General features: G+C 33.1%; 1 protein-coding gene across 12 annotated transcripts; it reads right to left on the bottom strand.

Moving 5' to 3' along the window:
• Nucleotides 1-739: 739 nt before the first annotated feature.
• On the bottom strand, nucleotides 740-14,542 carry LOC124436778. 12 transcript variants are annotated; one of them, XM_046986745.1, is made up of 14 exons: nucleotides 14,285-14,542; nucleotides 13,091-13,198; nucleotides 10,666-10,732; nucleotides 10,123-10,179; nucleotides 9,570-9,635; nucleotides 9,231-9,305; nucleotides 9,010-9,075; nucleotides 8,670-8,744; nucleotides 8,447-8,512; nucleotides 8,107-8,181; nucleotides 7,884-7,949; nucleotides 2,905-2,979; nucleotides 2,743-2,805; nucleotides 740-2,121 (listed from the first exon to the last, which is right to left on the bottom strand). In XM_046986745.1, exons 3-14 carry the CDS (start codon nucleotides 10,727-10,729, stop codon nucleotides 1,160-1,162), a joined length of 1,710 nt encoding a protein of 569 aa, XP_046842701.1. In that variant the 5' UTR covers nucleotides 10,730-10,732; nucleotides 13,091-13,198; nucleotides 14,285-14,542; the 3' UTR covers nucleotides 740-1,159. The 12 variants fall into 12 exon arrangements, with proteins under 12 accessions (XP_046842701.1, XP_046842702.1, XP_046842703.1 ...); XM_046986746.1 differs by having other exon boundaries at nucleotides 2,743-2,808; nucleotides 7,884-7,946; XM_046986747.1 differs by having other exon boundaries at nucleotides 2,743-2,808; nucleotides 9,010-9,072.
• Between the last annotated feature and the right edge of the window lie 415 nt (nucleotides 14,543-14,957).

The following is a 14,957-nucleotide window of genomic DNA, read 5'->3' as shown; positions in this document are numbered from 1 at the left end:
AAGTTCCGTATTTAAAATGCATTTAAAAATTGATAACAGGGACGTACATTAGGCCAAAAATTTGTGTAATTATAGACTGCAGTCATTTAGGGTGACAAAGAAAATTCGCAGAAGCTCTCAAAATAAGCTATCTTTTGTTGAGTGAAATTTCAAGGAATTTTTTGATAAAGTTTCAAGTCATTTATTGAAGAAGAATAGATTTTACATGGAGAAGAACAGTTTCTTTTGCAACAGCTCTGACAGCGCTGTTTCGTTAATTCATGGCAACAAATGTAAGAACCAAAAAAAAAGGCTTTATTTTTCTTGCAATTGATTGAGTAATTCTTGGAGTGAAAATACGAATTTGTGCGTTATAATAGTAGTTCTAGAAGGTTTAATGAATTTTGCCCTTCCCATATTACTATAGTGAATATGCAACCCCCTTAGAAGAAATCAAGTAAGCTCAAAGGTGTAATTAACAGAATCTACTATACTAGTTAGCCAAATTAGGTGTTTTTGAGCAAAAATGTTCAAATATTTCGCAAGAGACTAAATATATGGTTGGATTTGCACATTTTCCGGCTTTGCAATTCAGTTCCGTTCAAAATTGAAAATGTGTTTTCATTTATTAACATACACTGCGTCATACAGTAGCAGTCTGTCTGTATTCCCTATCCTGCCAAAATTCTCCATAATTTCTAAAACAATGGATTTTATAGAAATTAAGTAACAAAGAAAGTTGAGATTTTATCACACAATATATTTTTTTAGTAATTTTATTGAATTTGACAAAAATCTGTGCATAACCTATGAATGGCAAAGATTATTATAATGTTTGTTTCATTTTTCCCTTTTGCTTGTTTTTTTTTTACACTGTGATAAGTATTTATTATTCTAATGTACAGTGTGTGTGCATTTACTCTGTTATGCTAATTCAAAAATTCAATAATATTAATGTACAAATCAACCAATTTTACTTAAATTTGATGACATTGTTACAGAGGTATTACAATGTATGATAAGTGTAGAATTATGCCTCGATATCGAAGTAAAACGTACAAGCGTTAGTTGTTATGCGTTTGTTATGAATAGCTTTCCTAATTATTTTACTTATTTAGATAGCTTTAAAAGATCATTACAGTTCATGAGTGTCAAAGTGTAGCCAGGTAAAACTGTTCAATTACTGATCGTTATTTATCCAAAAAATTCCTGCAATGATAGAGGAACTAAATGCATTAGCCATTTTTTCCGTTCTGATGCAAATCTGCTCTTTTTCAAGTCGTGGGTTGCCCTCACCTTGCCACATTGGACCTTTGATATAATCACATGCATTTGCCTCATTCAGCAAATCTTCTGATATATTCTTTTTTCTTTTTCTATAGTAATCTGTTATCGATGTCCAATCATTGGGTCTGTTTTCAGTCGAAAGATCCAAGCACTTCCAACTTTCTGGGTCAGTGAGGATGAACATGATTACCGCTGGGCGACTAAATCGCATGGCAAACTGCTTTATTGCAAAGTCGCAATCTTTGGCGAGATAAAATCCCACTCCATTTGAGAAATCACATTCGACCTTACTCGCGCCAAGAATGATCCCACCATCAATGATACTTTTAGCAGCTTCATGATCTGTGCCATGGTAATAGATTAATGCGTTTGAATCACTTGGCTTTATTTTATCTATTTTATCCTGAAGAGCTTTTTTGGCATCTTCTTCATTTTCTGTATTGAAAACATTCACGGTGTATGATCTTCTTCCTCTTTTTTCAGATCGTGATGGGCTGACAGTGAACCATTCATTCATAGGCGATAACGGGTAACTGAACAATGGTAGTTTCTTGTTGAACTCTGGGTCGTACTTAAAAACATTCTCGACATAAATTTCAACCCAAACTTGCAAACTTTTGTGTCCTGGAACAGGTATGTTTGTGATCCATTGATCAATTTCAACAGCTTTATCTTCAGTAAATCCCCTCTTTTGCAATTTATCTTTTCGGGTCAGAGCTTCATCATTTCTAAATTTTTTTTCGAAATCTTTAAGGATGCGCAATAAGCAGGTCATTTTTCCATGATGATTTTTCATAAATGGAGTAAGATTGTTAAAGCGAATGACAATTTTATCGTTCAAACCAAGCACGATAACTAGAGAAAATTGAATAACAGATATAAGACATATTTAATTGAGTGTCACGGTAATGCTTTGCGCACTTAGTCATACAAAGGCAGCCATTTTTAGGGCACCCTAAAATGGCGCTACAATAGGTTCGTTTGTAGCAGTTTTCACTTATTTAACTTCCGGCATTTTTGTGCAATAATGTAGTTCATTATGAAACATTTAAAATACACGACAAGATTGTAAATGAAATGAAGATATGATCTTCGCACTTTGCTGGACAATTTAAGCAATTGTCTCATGAATTGACGCAACGGGATTCGAACCAATGACCTCTGCGGTGCCGGTGCAGTGCTCTGACCAACTGAGCTATGAAGTCACACAGTGGAGAGCAGGTCAATTTTGTTGGGCTCATGTTTTCTCATGTTTTTTAGGTCACCTGAATTTTTCAGATTCATGAGAGAATTGCTTAAATTGTCCAGTAAAGTGCGAAGATCATATCTTCATTTAATTTCAAACACCGCACTGCATATAACATTTTTTAATATTGTAAATCCATGGGCAGATGTAAACAGAGGCGCGCAAAATATTACCGTGCACTTATACTTTAAAGTGCGTTAATGAAGAGATCAATAATTCATATATCGTACATTGTTTCGACGTAATTTGTTCGTTCTCGTTTTGCTGTGGCTTTTCTAGATCTTTGCTGGCGACTTCTAGAATAATAATAAACGATTGTCATTCAAAGACCACTTGCATATAAAAGCCAAAAGTGATAAATTCAAATTTTTAAATTTGTGCATTGAATTAACCTTTGGTAGTTTGAGTCGGCATGATTTCTTTCTTATCATTTTGCTGTGGCTGTTTTAGAGCTTCGCTGACGACGACTATAAGAATGATAACGATAGTATGGGAAACATAAGTTTACAATGTAATAGGTTTCTTTACTCTAAATTATATTTGTATGACTGTTTTACGTCATTACATCCATAGAAATGAGATTGAAGTTTTGAAATACGCATGGGAGTGAGTAAAGAGGAAGGTAAACCATTTATTATCGGAATTCACACTCGGACATCTAGCAAAAGTAGGCGCATTCGGAAACTTTATACGAAGATGATTTCCGACACCCAAGGTTTATTTTTCGAATTGCGTGAATTGTGCGTGTATGTGCGTGATAAATGTAGCTGCGTATAAGTTAAATAAATACAACAGATAGACAAATGGTCGTAGTATTTTGAACAGACTAATGATCTAACCAAACTTAAAGGTAAGCGCAGTATATTGTAGTATAATATATATTTATAATATTGACATGTTATTCAACACAGTTGCATTCAAGTAAAGAAAGACAAATGGTTTCCTGTGATTCTTAATCACTATTGTGATCAACAAAATGGAAATGTTTAGCAGTTTAGAAATTAAAAAATTTATACCATTACACATTTATTTAACTTTAAATGTGTTGAAACCTAAAAGCATAAAGCAAATTAAAGCACAATTTATTTTGAACTTATTTTGCCCACTGGTGTTTCATATCTAAGCTCCTCATCACTTGTTCTATAAGCCCATCTAAATGAACTTATCAAGAAAGGTAAGATAACATTGAAAATTCTGGACATTTTATTCTCCATTTCCCTGGTTTTTTGTTAGACGTGGGTTTGATATAAACATGTCGGTAAATAATTACACCTAAAAGGAAAGGCAGCTGAAGACATTCATGAAGAAGAATGACAATAGTAAAAATACAATAAAACTCAAAGTTTCCCTCAAAGCTCTTCACACTGGAAGTTTAATTGGTTATTATAAGGTTAGCAACGTCGTTTTAAGTTTCACTTGAACGAATGGTATACGGTCAAATGGAAGCTGGCCATCTTCCCACCAAACCTTGTGATTGGCACTTGTGAGATCTAACATTTTTTTGATTAAAAATAGAGTAAGTGATTTCATTTAGTTCAAATTGAACCATTATATTCAACATTACTGTGTGATTTATGTGGTTGTATACTGTACACTTTAAACAAAACCCTTTTTAACGAAAAACTGTGCTTTGCCTTTTGCTCTTTTTTTACACTAAAGTACTACCCACAGTGGCGTAGCTAGCGAAAAACATTTGGTCGGGCTCACGAGGCGCCACCATAGTTGGCGCGGAGCGAGAAAGTTTTCCGAAGTTAGACTCCCTAGAACGTCGGAAACGGCTATCTTAGAAAGCAAATGCGTGATTTTTATGCACAAAATAGAACCATTTTGGTTAATTTAAATTGCCGAAGGATCTTATAGTAAAGCGGAGAAATAATTCAAAAATAGTTGCAGTTATGTGATTTATTTTCTCAACACCACATACATAAATAGATACCTATGTACATCTTGTAAAGAAACTTTGACAAAAGAACCGAAAAAGGCTCAGATTTGTCATCAACAACTATCAAAAGTTGTGATGCCGTTCAATATCGTGCTGAAATGACAATCATCATTGCCTGCATTCAAAAGTTCCCGGAAAAATTCTCACATGCCATGGACGTAAGACATCATCAGCTTGCTATCAGCCATATATGAATACCTATTTGTATAAGAAAGCAAGTCTTCGTGGTTTTTCAATGAACTTCTTTACTACCTAATCATGCAATGTGTTGGCGTCTTCTTTATCTGACAGTATGTCTTTGTGAATGGAAATCCTGCAAAGAGAACTAAAACGTCCTTGGCTCATAGTATTTCTAAAATAGTTTTTTACCCTCTTCAAACAAGAAAATGACCTCTCAACTGAAGCACTTGTAATTGACAAACCCCATTTATCTTTAACAGTTTTACAACTTCTGGAATACTAGATTGAAGATGGAACTGAAAAATATATTTAAATAGTTCATCGCATGAATCACGGTGAAAGTCTTTATCTCTGTAAATAAAGCAAAGTTGGCTAACTAGCATTGGTATGTCAAACATAACACCATAAACCTCCTTTAGAAGATTTATCTTTTCTGAGGGCACTTCACGTTTCCACATTTTAAACACCCTAGAGTTAACAAGGTCTAAAAATCTAAAACGCTCCATATCCTGAAATCGCTCAACCCTACTCACTCCATAATGAAAGTCAGTGTCCTTGTGTTGCAAGATAGAATAAAGTATGGATGACTGTCCAAGAGTTCTATGGAAAACAAGTACCAGAAACAAAACAAGAAGCCATTAAGGTAGCCAAGTAAACCAGTAACCTAACTTAACGTTTCATCATCCCAACCTATTGGATTATCAGTAAGATTTTCAAATATGTCTATCACTTTCTCATAGTTAGAATGCAAGACATTGATGACATGAGCCCTATAACACCATCTTGTGTCACCAGGACTAGGAAACTCAAGCCTATGGGATGATAGTAAAGCTTTTCTTTTGGGGGAATTGCTAGTAAAGGTGCAGAAAGCACTAATATTAACAAAGAAAACCTTAACAGGTGAAATGGAGGATGCAGCTTGACATAATACTAGATTTTGTCAATGGGCAGCACAGTGAACAAATTAACCATAAAGATAATCCTGCTGAACTTGAGCTTGAACACCATTGAGATGACCAGACATAACAGATGCACCATCATAAGTCTGTCCAATAAATTTCTCTTTCACATTATTATATTGACTTAACTTACCCTTAACCACTGATGATATAGCAGTTGCAGTCCTATCACAACTAACATCAACAAACCCAAGCTGTCTTTCAATGACACTTTCCCCTTTATCCATTCGAACAATTACACTCAATTGTTCTTTGGTAGAAACATCAGTTGCCTCATCAAACTGTATACCTAAGAAAGTGCAGCAATCTATTTCCTTTAAAATCTCATCCTCTATTATCTTATCAAGACAATCAATCAAATCATTCTGAATATCAGGAGAGACTCCAGTAAACCACCCTCCCCCAGCAAGGTGGGTTTCAGCAAGCCTGCCATGTAATTGCCTTTCAAAAACAGAATCCATCTTGGCAAAACTTTCAAGTAGCTCTCTATAATTTCCTCTATTCATGCTGCCACTAGATTTATCATGCCCCCTAAATGCAAGCTCTTGCCTAGACAAGTATAAAACAGCTTCTGTTATGGTTTTCAACATTTCCCTGTTTTGCCTTACCTCCTCGTTATGACGCTGAATCTCTTCACGTCTGGCTTGTGACACGAGACAGTCGACACGAGGCTGAAAACCGTAGGTCCTCCATGTCTTGTAAGCACCCGTGTGCGATTTTGCCTTCTCATGCTTCTTACAATCGGATAGGAAATTCTTCATGTTTTTGAATCCCGACTGCGTCCATGAAGATGACGATCCAGGGCAAAACAAAAGACAAGGCCAACAGAATATTACATTCTTTTCTGAGCTACCACAAAGCCAATCTTTCTTCGAGTATCAATTTTCCTGAAAGCTTCTATTGCCTGTAGTCGCTTGTAAATTTGGAATTGACCGCTGCTTTACGAGTATGTTTTGCTCGCCTGATTGTCGAACAGAAAATTGTTTCTTTTGTAGTTCACTTATTATATCGATTTCATTAGGCGAAGCCATTGTAATGTAAGTTATCACGATTTCCGAACGTATATTTCGAAAGCTCAAAATTCAAGTCACGCTTTTGAAATGAGCCCGACTAGATGTTGTTAAACGTTTGAGTGTGTTCACAGCTACTTTCAACCAATCAGATTGCAGATAATCCCACTATAGATTTTACTACTTGGTCGGGCTGAATTTTCAGAGCCCGACTAAACTGCGTAATGCCTGGCACTAGAAATGCACTAGTCATTGTTGCTAAGTAACGTTTAAAAATATGATAATTTTGCTAATAACAACGCAATTTGACAAATATTACACTAATAGACTGTGGATTATTCCAAAAAGAGTCGCAGAATTTAAAATTTTCGCAAATCCAATTTTAAAGAAAACAAATTTATTATTTTTTGGAAAATATTTGGTCGGGCTGGGCCCGTTCAGCCAGACCGCTAGCTACGCCACTGACTACCCATGAGTTGGTTTTCACCATTTTTGTGATGAGCGTAGTTTCCCTATTCCCTCCTCTTCCGACACACAACGTCGGACCGAGGATAATAAGACTCAAATGTGCATGGACATTATTATAGTACTTCATATATTAAAGAATAAGACAACAGTCAGGTTTCATATAACAATTTGATCTGGACAACAGAAATAAGGAAAGCATATAAATCAATATAGATTAGTTATATTTTGAGAAAAAAAATACAAACCTGCGTTCCCAAATTCTTTTTTTGTTTTATTTCCACAAAAATTAGTTGTGCTTGCCAACTCGTACTCTCTAAGGAGACTTTCAGCTTCCTCTACATTTTGCACAAGTCCAGAGCGTTCAGACAGTTTGATTTTAAATAAATAGTCGCTGCTGAAATGTCAATACTTTCCATATGTATAAATATGTGCTTGTTCTTATAGGAACAGTTTACCAGTTGAAACGTAAACAGAAATTTAGCTTCGTTTGTATTGTGTGGTGATCTACAATATGCAGAGACTGTTTACTATTTTAAATTATTTCTATTTTCCCGCGAGAAGTTTTAAAATGCCGCGAATTAAGGCCTTACACGCAAAATAATCACGCAGAATCCACGCAATACGAAAAATAAACCTCGGGTGTCGAAAATCATATTCGTAAGAAGTTTCCGAATTTGCCTACTTTTGCTAAATGTCCGAATGTGAATTTCTTTATTATCACAGGGTCCATAGTAAAGTGCGCACCAGGAAGTAAAGCAGGAAGTAAGTCATGTTGTCTGTGCTGAAAGAGATCAATAATTCATGTATCGTACATTGTTTCGACGTAATTTGTTCGTTCTCGTTTTGCTGTGGCTTTTCTAAATCTTTGTGGACGACTTCTAGAAAAATAACATACGATTGTCATTCAAACACCACTTGCATATAAAAGCCAAAAGTAATAAATTCAAATTTTCTAGATTTGTGCATTGAATTACTTAGAACAAACATCTTGCATTTTAATAAATAAAAATTGGCAAACACGATAAAGACATTAACCTTTTATACTTTGAATTGGCATGATTTCTTTCTTATACTTTTGCTGTGGCTTTTTTAATGCTTTGCTGACGACGACTATAAGATTTATAACGATAGTATGGGAAACATAAGTTTACAATGTAATAGGTTTCTTTACTCTAAATTATATTTGTATGACTTTTTTACGTCATTACATCCATAGAAATGAGATTGAATTTTCAAAATACGCATGGGAGTGAGTAAAGAGGAAGGTAAACCATTTATTATCACAGGGTCCATAGTAAAGTGCGCACTAGGAAGTAAAGCAGGAAGTAAGTCATGTTGTCTGTGCTGAAAGAGATCAATAATTCATGTATCGTACATTGTTTCGACGTAATTTGTTCGTTCTCGTTTTGCTGTGGCTTTTCTAGATCTTTGTGGACGACTTCTAGAAAAATAACATACGATTGTCATTCAAACACCACTTGCATATAAAAGCCAAAAGTAATAAATTCAAATTTTCTAGATTTGTGCATTGAATTACTTAGAACAAACATCTTGCATTTTAATAAATAAAAATTGGCAAACACGATAAAGACATTAACCTTTTATACTTTGAATTGGCATGATTTCTTTCTTATACTTTTGCTGTGGCTTTTTTAATGCTTTGCTGACGACGACTATAAGATTTATAACGATAGTATGGGAAACATAAGTTTACAATGTAATAGGTTTCTTTACTCTAAATTATATTTGTATGACTTTTTTACGTCATTACATCCATAGAAATGAGATTGAATTTTCAAAATACGCATGGGAGTGAGTAAAGAGGAAGGTAAACCATTTATTATCACAGGGTCCATAGTAAAGTGCGCACTAGGAAGTAAAGCAGGAAGTAAGTCATGTTGTCTGTGCTGAAAGAGATCAATAATTCATGTATCGTACATTGTTTCGACGTAATTTGTTCTTTCTCGTTTTGCTGTGGCTTTTCTACATCTTTGTTGACGACTTCTAGAAGAATAATGTACGATTGTCATTCAAACACCACTTGCATATAAAAGCCAAAAGTAATAAATTCAAATTTCTAGATTTGTGCATTGAATTACCAGCACAAAGATCTCGCATTTTAATAAATAAAGTTTGGCTAACACGATAAAGACATTAACCTTTCGTACTTTGAATCGGCATGATTTCTGTCTTATCATTTTGCTGTGGCTTTTTTAGTGCTTTGCTGACGACGTCTATAAGAGTTATAACGATAGTACGGTAAATATAAGTTTACAATCTAATAAGTTTCTTTACTCTAAATTATATTTGTATGACTTTTTTACGTCATTACATCCATAGAAATGAGATTGAAGTTTCGAAATACGCATGTAGTGAGTAAAGAGGAAGGTAAACCATTTATTATCACAGGGTCCATAGTAAAATGCGCACCAGGAAGTAAAGCAGGAAGTAAGTCATGTTGTCTGTGCTGAAAGAGATCAATAATTCATGTATCGTACATTGTTTCGACGTAGTTTGTTCGTTCTCGTTTTGCTGTGGCTTTTCTAGATCTTTGTGGGCGACTTCTAGAAGAATAATAAACGACTGTCATTCAAACACCACTTGCATATAAAAGCCAAAAGTAATCAATTCAAATTTCTAAATTTGTGCATTAAATTACTTAGCACAAAGATCTCGCATTTTAATAAATAAAAATTGGCAAACACGATAAAGACATTAACCTTTCGTACTAAAAAACATCAAATTTTACAATTTAACAATGGTTTTCACTCTGAGGAAACCATTGTCGCTAAAGTACTACTTGCATATATGCAAACTTGAACTATAGCTACAAAGATTCGTAGGAAAATTACTCAAAATTAAGAACTTGCGCCTTAATTATTGATTTACAAAATACAACTATATGTTACAAGAATTTATAATCTTATTCGTTAATGAGGGCTTCGTGACCACTCGAATTAAAGAAGACATCAAAATTTTGTTTTTTGATTATTGTAATTTTAAGTTCTACTTGGTGGATTTTAAAAACATCAACAATTAAGAGAATCTTACTTTTTTTTCTCTTGTTTTGTTCTGAAAGGAAGCTTTTCGGAGCTTCAAAGAAAGGATCTATATAAGTTTAACGAGATCATAATTATAGATGCATAAACCTTAACTAGCTGGGAAGAACACAATGTGTTTTAGTGGTATATAGTTTTACCTTTTTTTTGCTACGTTTCTTTGAACTATATATGTACGCCACAAGTCAAAATGTAAATATAAATTTTTATTTCATCATGTCAAATAAAAGTAAAGGTTTGCCTGATAACGTAGTTTAAAACTGTTTGATCTTTCATGGTATATTTTTACCATGCAGATGGATATTTGGATGGAAATTTTAAACATGGTGGTTCCGTCTCCATGGAAAAAGAAAGTGTGTCCACGATGACTGAGGAAAATGGTACTTTGAAAGTTAATTTTGCTCAAAAGATTATTGTTTAATGTAGCTGCAAAAATTGAATTTATAAAAAAGTCCCCATTGTTTCAAAATTGCAAAGTGATGAACAAATTGATCTTGATGAATCGTAATGAATAATATATTTTGGTAATAAATACCTTCTCGCCATCCATATTTGTAATTATGTGTACTTAACTTTTGACGGGCTTCGACACTTGCCATATTCTAAAAAACACAAACCTATATGAATCACAGTCTGTTATTCTTTTACCATATTGTTTAGTGGATTTGTATATCACGGGCAGAACCCCATAACTTATAATTTCTAGCAAGTGAAAATCTTCACTGTTGATATATTAGAATATGCAAACCTAAATATTCTCATTATTGACGTTTTGTGACCAGGTGGTACATGAAATAAGAAAATGCGTGCAATCATAAAGAAAACAAAACATAATAATGGTTGTTATTTGATCTTAAATCATAAAATGAAATGCCAAGCCACTTATCTAACAACTACCTCTTTCATGAATTCGCCAATCAATAAAAGTGTACAGTCTTAAAATCTTATGTTACCATTTTACTAGTTTTACAGCAAAATGTCGATATATTTGTTTACAACATCTATACAGGCATAATTTGATTTTGGTCGCAGGGCCTTGCACAAAATTTTTATTGCTTCCAGACATTCTTGTCTACTGTTTAACGCAAGAAGATTGTGAATTGGCAATCCTTAGAGTGCCATCCTCCCAAAAATTCAAATAAGCAATTTTTTGACCAAGTTAAAATTAAATAACTCGTAAAGCAGGAATGTGTTTTGAAGAAAACGTAATGTTCCAAAATATTTTTATAAACGCAAAAGATTTTTATTTGCAAAACGTTCCTGCATGACGGCAGTGTGAACAAAACAATATGTAATGTTACGTATAATAGTGCATTTCTCAGGTACGGAGCATCCTTTGCTCGTCAAATCTTAGCCTTTTTTTTACGCCCTCGCCTCAACATTCAATAAAATGTATTAAATCAAAGATAATGTTAATGATCGTCGTCCTGATGTTGTTGTACGTCAAACAGTGCCTCGTGTACCTTCTGCAAAACGGTTATCTCCATGGAATTAATTATTTTCTGCATATTCAAGTAACTTTTATTAGCAGAAAAAATTGTCGAACTTAAAACAAAGAACAAATAACAAGCCTTTATTTCTCTGAATGCGTTCAACCAAAAACAAACACGATAACATCAAGTTTAAAAGACACATCTTAAGTTAGGTATGAATGTACCCTAAAATATTTATCAACCAGACAACCAAAACCTGTATGCAAAAAGATAAAACGCTCACAAAAGATGAGTTTTAATCTGTTTGAGTCATACTCCTCAGTTTCATCTAATTTAAAACATTCCAACATATTTAAAAAAACGTATATAGCATAGTAATATATGTTGAGAAACATTAAATTAAATTTCCTTTTGAGGGCAGCTGTCAAGCTTCCCCTTCTTCCGGTACTTACGTCCCTTCTGTGAGTACGATAACTCAAAAAATTCGTAAAATAATATACGAAAATTATTGGAGTGCATGAATTTTGTATATGTCGCAATGACTATGAATCATTAATTATGAATGCTGAACGTTTTTATCTGTTAAAGATTATTACGACACTTACATTTTCTAATAATTATGAAGCACTTTTACACATCTTTGCAAATATCATTTCGTCTGCTTAAAGATTGCTAGCTTTTGTTTTTTTGCAAAACACAAGGCTCTTTCAGTCTTCACTTTTTAACAAAAAGTACGAAAAGTCTATAAGACTCGTTTTCGTCATGCTTCACGTTCATATATATGCTACAAAGACGGCAAGTATGTAGAGACTAAAGGGGGAGATGTCACAAAACGCAAAAAATCAATGCAAAACGGCTGAATCACACTGTAACTAGATTACTACTTCGGAATAACGTGTTATGGTTCTCATTGCTGCAAAGACGACCGGAACGACTGAGCAAACACAACAATGGTTTTTTATACGTCGTTTGTATGTTTTAACGGTAATGAAAAGGAGAATTTAATCTGCTCGTAAAAGAGCTTAGTATTCACAACATATAATATGCTTCCATGAGTATCGTTTGTTTCGTATTTCGTCCAAAAAATTGCTTTCTAAAAATTGGTTTTCAGTAAAAAATATTTGTCATTACAACATTCCTTACTTTGAAACCTAACTTTTAAACAAACTTTGCATTTTGATGAAAATATCGTTAAGAATCATATAAAAAATTGTCATAAAGAGGTTTAAAATAAAAGTGTTAATAAAATAAATTCATGATTAACTAATATAATCAAGAACGAATCAGGAAGAGAAACAACAGTTTGCTCTGACAAAAAGCGTTAAGTAATTAGAATTTGCTCAATTAAATACGATTTCTTCTAGAGAAAACTTTTTCCAAAACTGCTTTATAGAACTAAATACTTTCTTGGTGTATTGTATATTGTCCGTATAATATTAATGTAGGTTTTTTATCGATATGGTGAATAGAAAATAAATGACTTACTGAGAAACTTACTGAGACTTACTGAGAAACAATTTCACTCACCTTTGTATCTATGGATTGCAATGTCTAAAATTGCTCGTCAAAAGCAGGCTTCTTTTAGGTTCTCGTTTTAACGGAAATGATGAAAATGTAGAGAAACCTGGTTTTGCCCTTTATTAATAAATAAGGTTATAATGTGTTAAGTAAAAGTCCCGCGTGTGCCAAGAGTATAAACCAATAAAATTCTTGCCATAATACTTTCTCGCGTGGAAGTCACAAAACGAAGAAATACGATATATTGAAACTTGAAAACATTTATGTTGTCACACTAACAATTCGTGACATAGAAGTTATGAAATTTTGATTGTGAAGTGAATTTCTAAAGAAATATTTAAATTTCAAACGAAAACTGCAGGGAGTAAAAAATTTTGCGTTGGTGTAGCTCTATTGCGCAGTAAAAATGTAAATATATTACAACATTTCATTCTTTGAAATCTAACTTTTAAACAAGTTTAGTGTTTTAATGAAAATAGCGTAAAGAATGATATAGAAAGTTGTCAGAAAGAGGCTTAATCATACGTATAATGATACGAAAACATAGCACAAATATCTGTGTTAAACATTACTCTTAAAAATTAACCTGTGTGCTATATATATATACCACAAAATATATCATATTCAAAAAAGCTTGATATGTTTTGAAACGACAAACGTTTTATAAGTTTGCATCAACATTTCACAAAGTGTTTGAGACAGTAGAAACGATTTTGAACAGGTTGTCTGATATCAAAGTTTACAATGATTATTTGTGCGAATATATTCATTATAAAAAGATATGTTTGTTTAGGTAAGGAATGAAAGGAATATCTTATTGCGCGTACAAACTGTCATATATAACTTTCATGTAAAATGAATAACAATGTCTTTTCACACCAAACTTTCAACTGGATTCATTACTTTAGCTACGTTTGAACTAAAAGTGTTAATCAAATAAATTCACGATGAACTAATATAATTAAGAGCGAATCAGGAAGAGAAACAACAGTTTGTCCTAAGCAAAAGCGTTAAGTAATAAGGATTTGCTCAGTTAAAGGCAATTTCTAGAAACAGATTTTTCCAAAACTGCTTCATAGACTAAATATTTTCTTGGTGTATTGTAATTTGCCTGTATAATATTAATGTTGTTTTTTTATCGATATGGCGAATAGCGAATAAATGTCGACCAGTAGCGACTCACTGAGAAACAATTTCACTCACCTTTGTATTTATGGATTGCTAAAGTCTGAAATTGCTCGTCAAAAGCAGGCTTCTTTAAGTCTTCTCGTTTTAACGGAAATGATGAAAATGTAGAAAAACCTGGTTTTGCCTTTATTAATAAATAAGATTGCAATGTGTTAAGTAAAAGTCCCGCGTGTGCCAAGAGTATAAACCAATAAAATTCTTGCCATAATACTTTCTCGCGTGGATGTCACAAAACGAAGAAATACGATGTATTGAAACTTAAAAACATATATGTTGTCACACTAACAATTCGTGACATAAAAATTATGACATTTTGATTGTGAAGTGAATTTCTAAAGAAATATTTAAAATTCAAACGAACACTGCAGGGAGTGAAAAATTTTGCGTTGGTGTAGCTTTATTGCGAAGTAAAAGTGTAAATATATTACAGCATTTCATTCTTTGAAAACTAACTTTTAAACAAGCTTTGCATTTTAATGAAAATAGAGTAAAGAATCATATAAAAAGTTGTCATAAAGAGGTTTAATCATACGTATAATGATACGAAAACATACCACAAATATCTATGCTAAACAATAGTCTGAAAAAATAGTCTGTGTGCTATATATTTATACCACAAAATATATCATATTCAAAAAAGCTTGATATGTATTGAAATGACAAACAATTTATAAGTTTTCATCAACAT

The sequence above is a fragment of the Xenia sp. Carnegie-2017 genome, unplaced genomic scaffold, assembly GCF_021976095.1.
Source record: "Xenia sp. Carnegie-2017 unplaced genomic scaffold, XeniaSp_v1 HiC_scaffold_16, whole genome shotgun sequence".
Taxonomy (NCBI): Eukaryota; Metazoa; Cnidaria; class Anthozoa; order Malacalcyonacea; family Xeniidae; genus Xenia; species Xenia sp. Carnegie-2017.
This window is presented reverse-complemented; position numbering and strand designations above follow the sequence as displayed.

Excerpts from the sequence above, each read along its gene's own strand:
- LOC124436778 (XM_046986742.1), bottom strand. The coding sequence starts at position 10,729 with ATGGCAAGTGTCGAAGCCCGTCAAAAGTTAAGTACACATAATTACAAA. Across the intron at positions 9,076-9,230 it reads GCCGATTCAAAGTACGAAAG|AAGTCGTCAACAAAGATGTA; the intron begins GTTAATGTCTTT and ends TTATTCTTCTAG. Across the intron at positions 2,122-2,742 it reads ACAAATTACGTCGAAACAAT|TTATCGTGCTTGGTTTGAAC; the intron begins GTACGATATATG and ends AATTTTCTCTAG.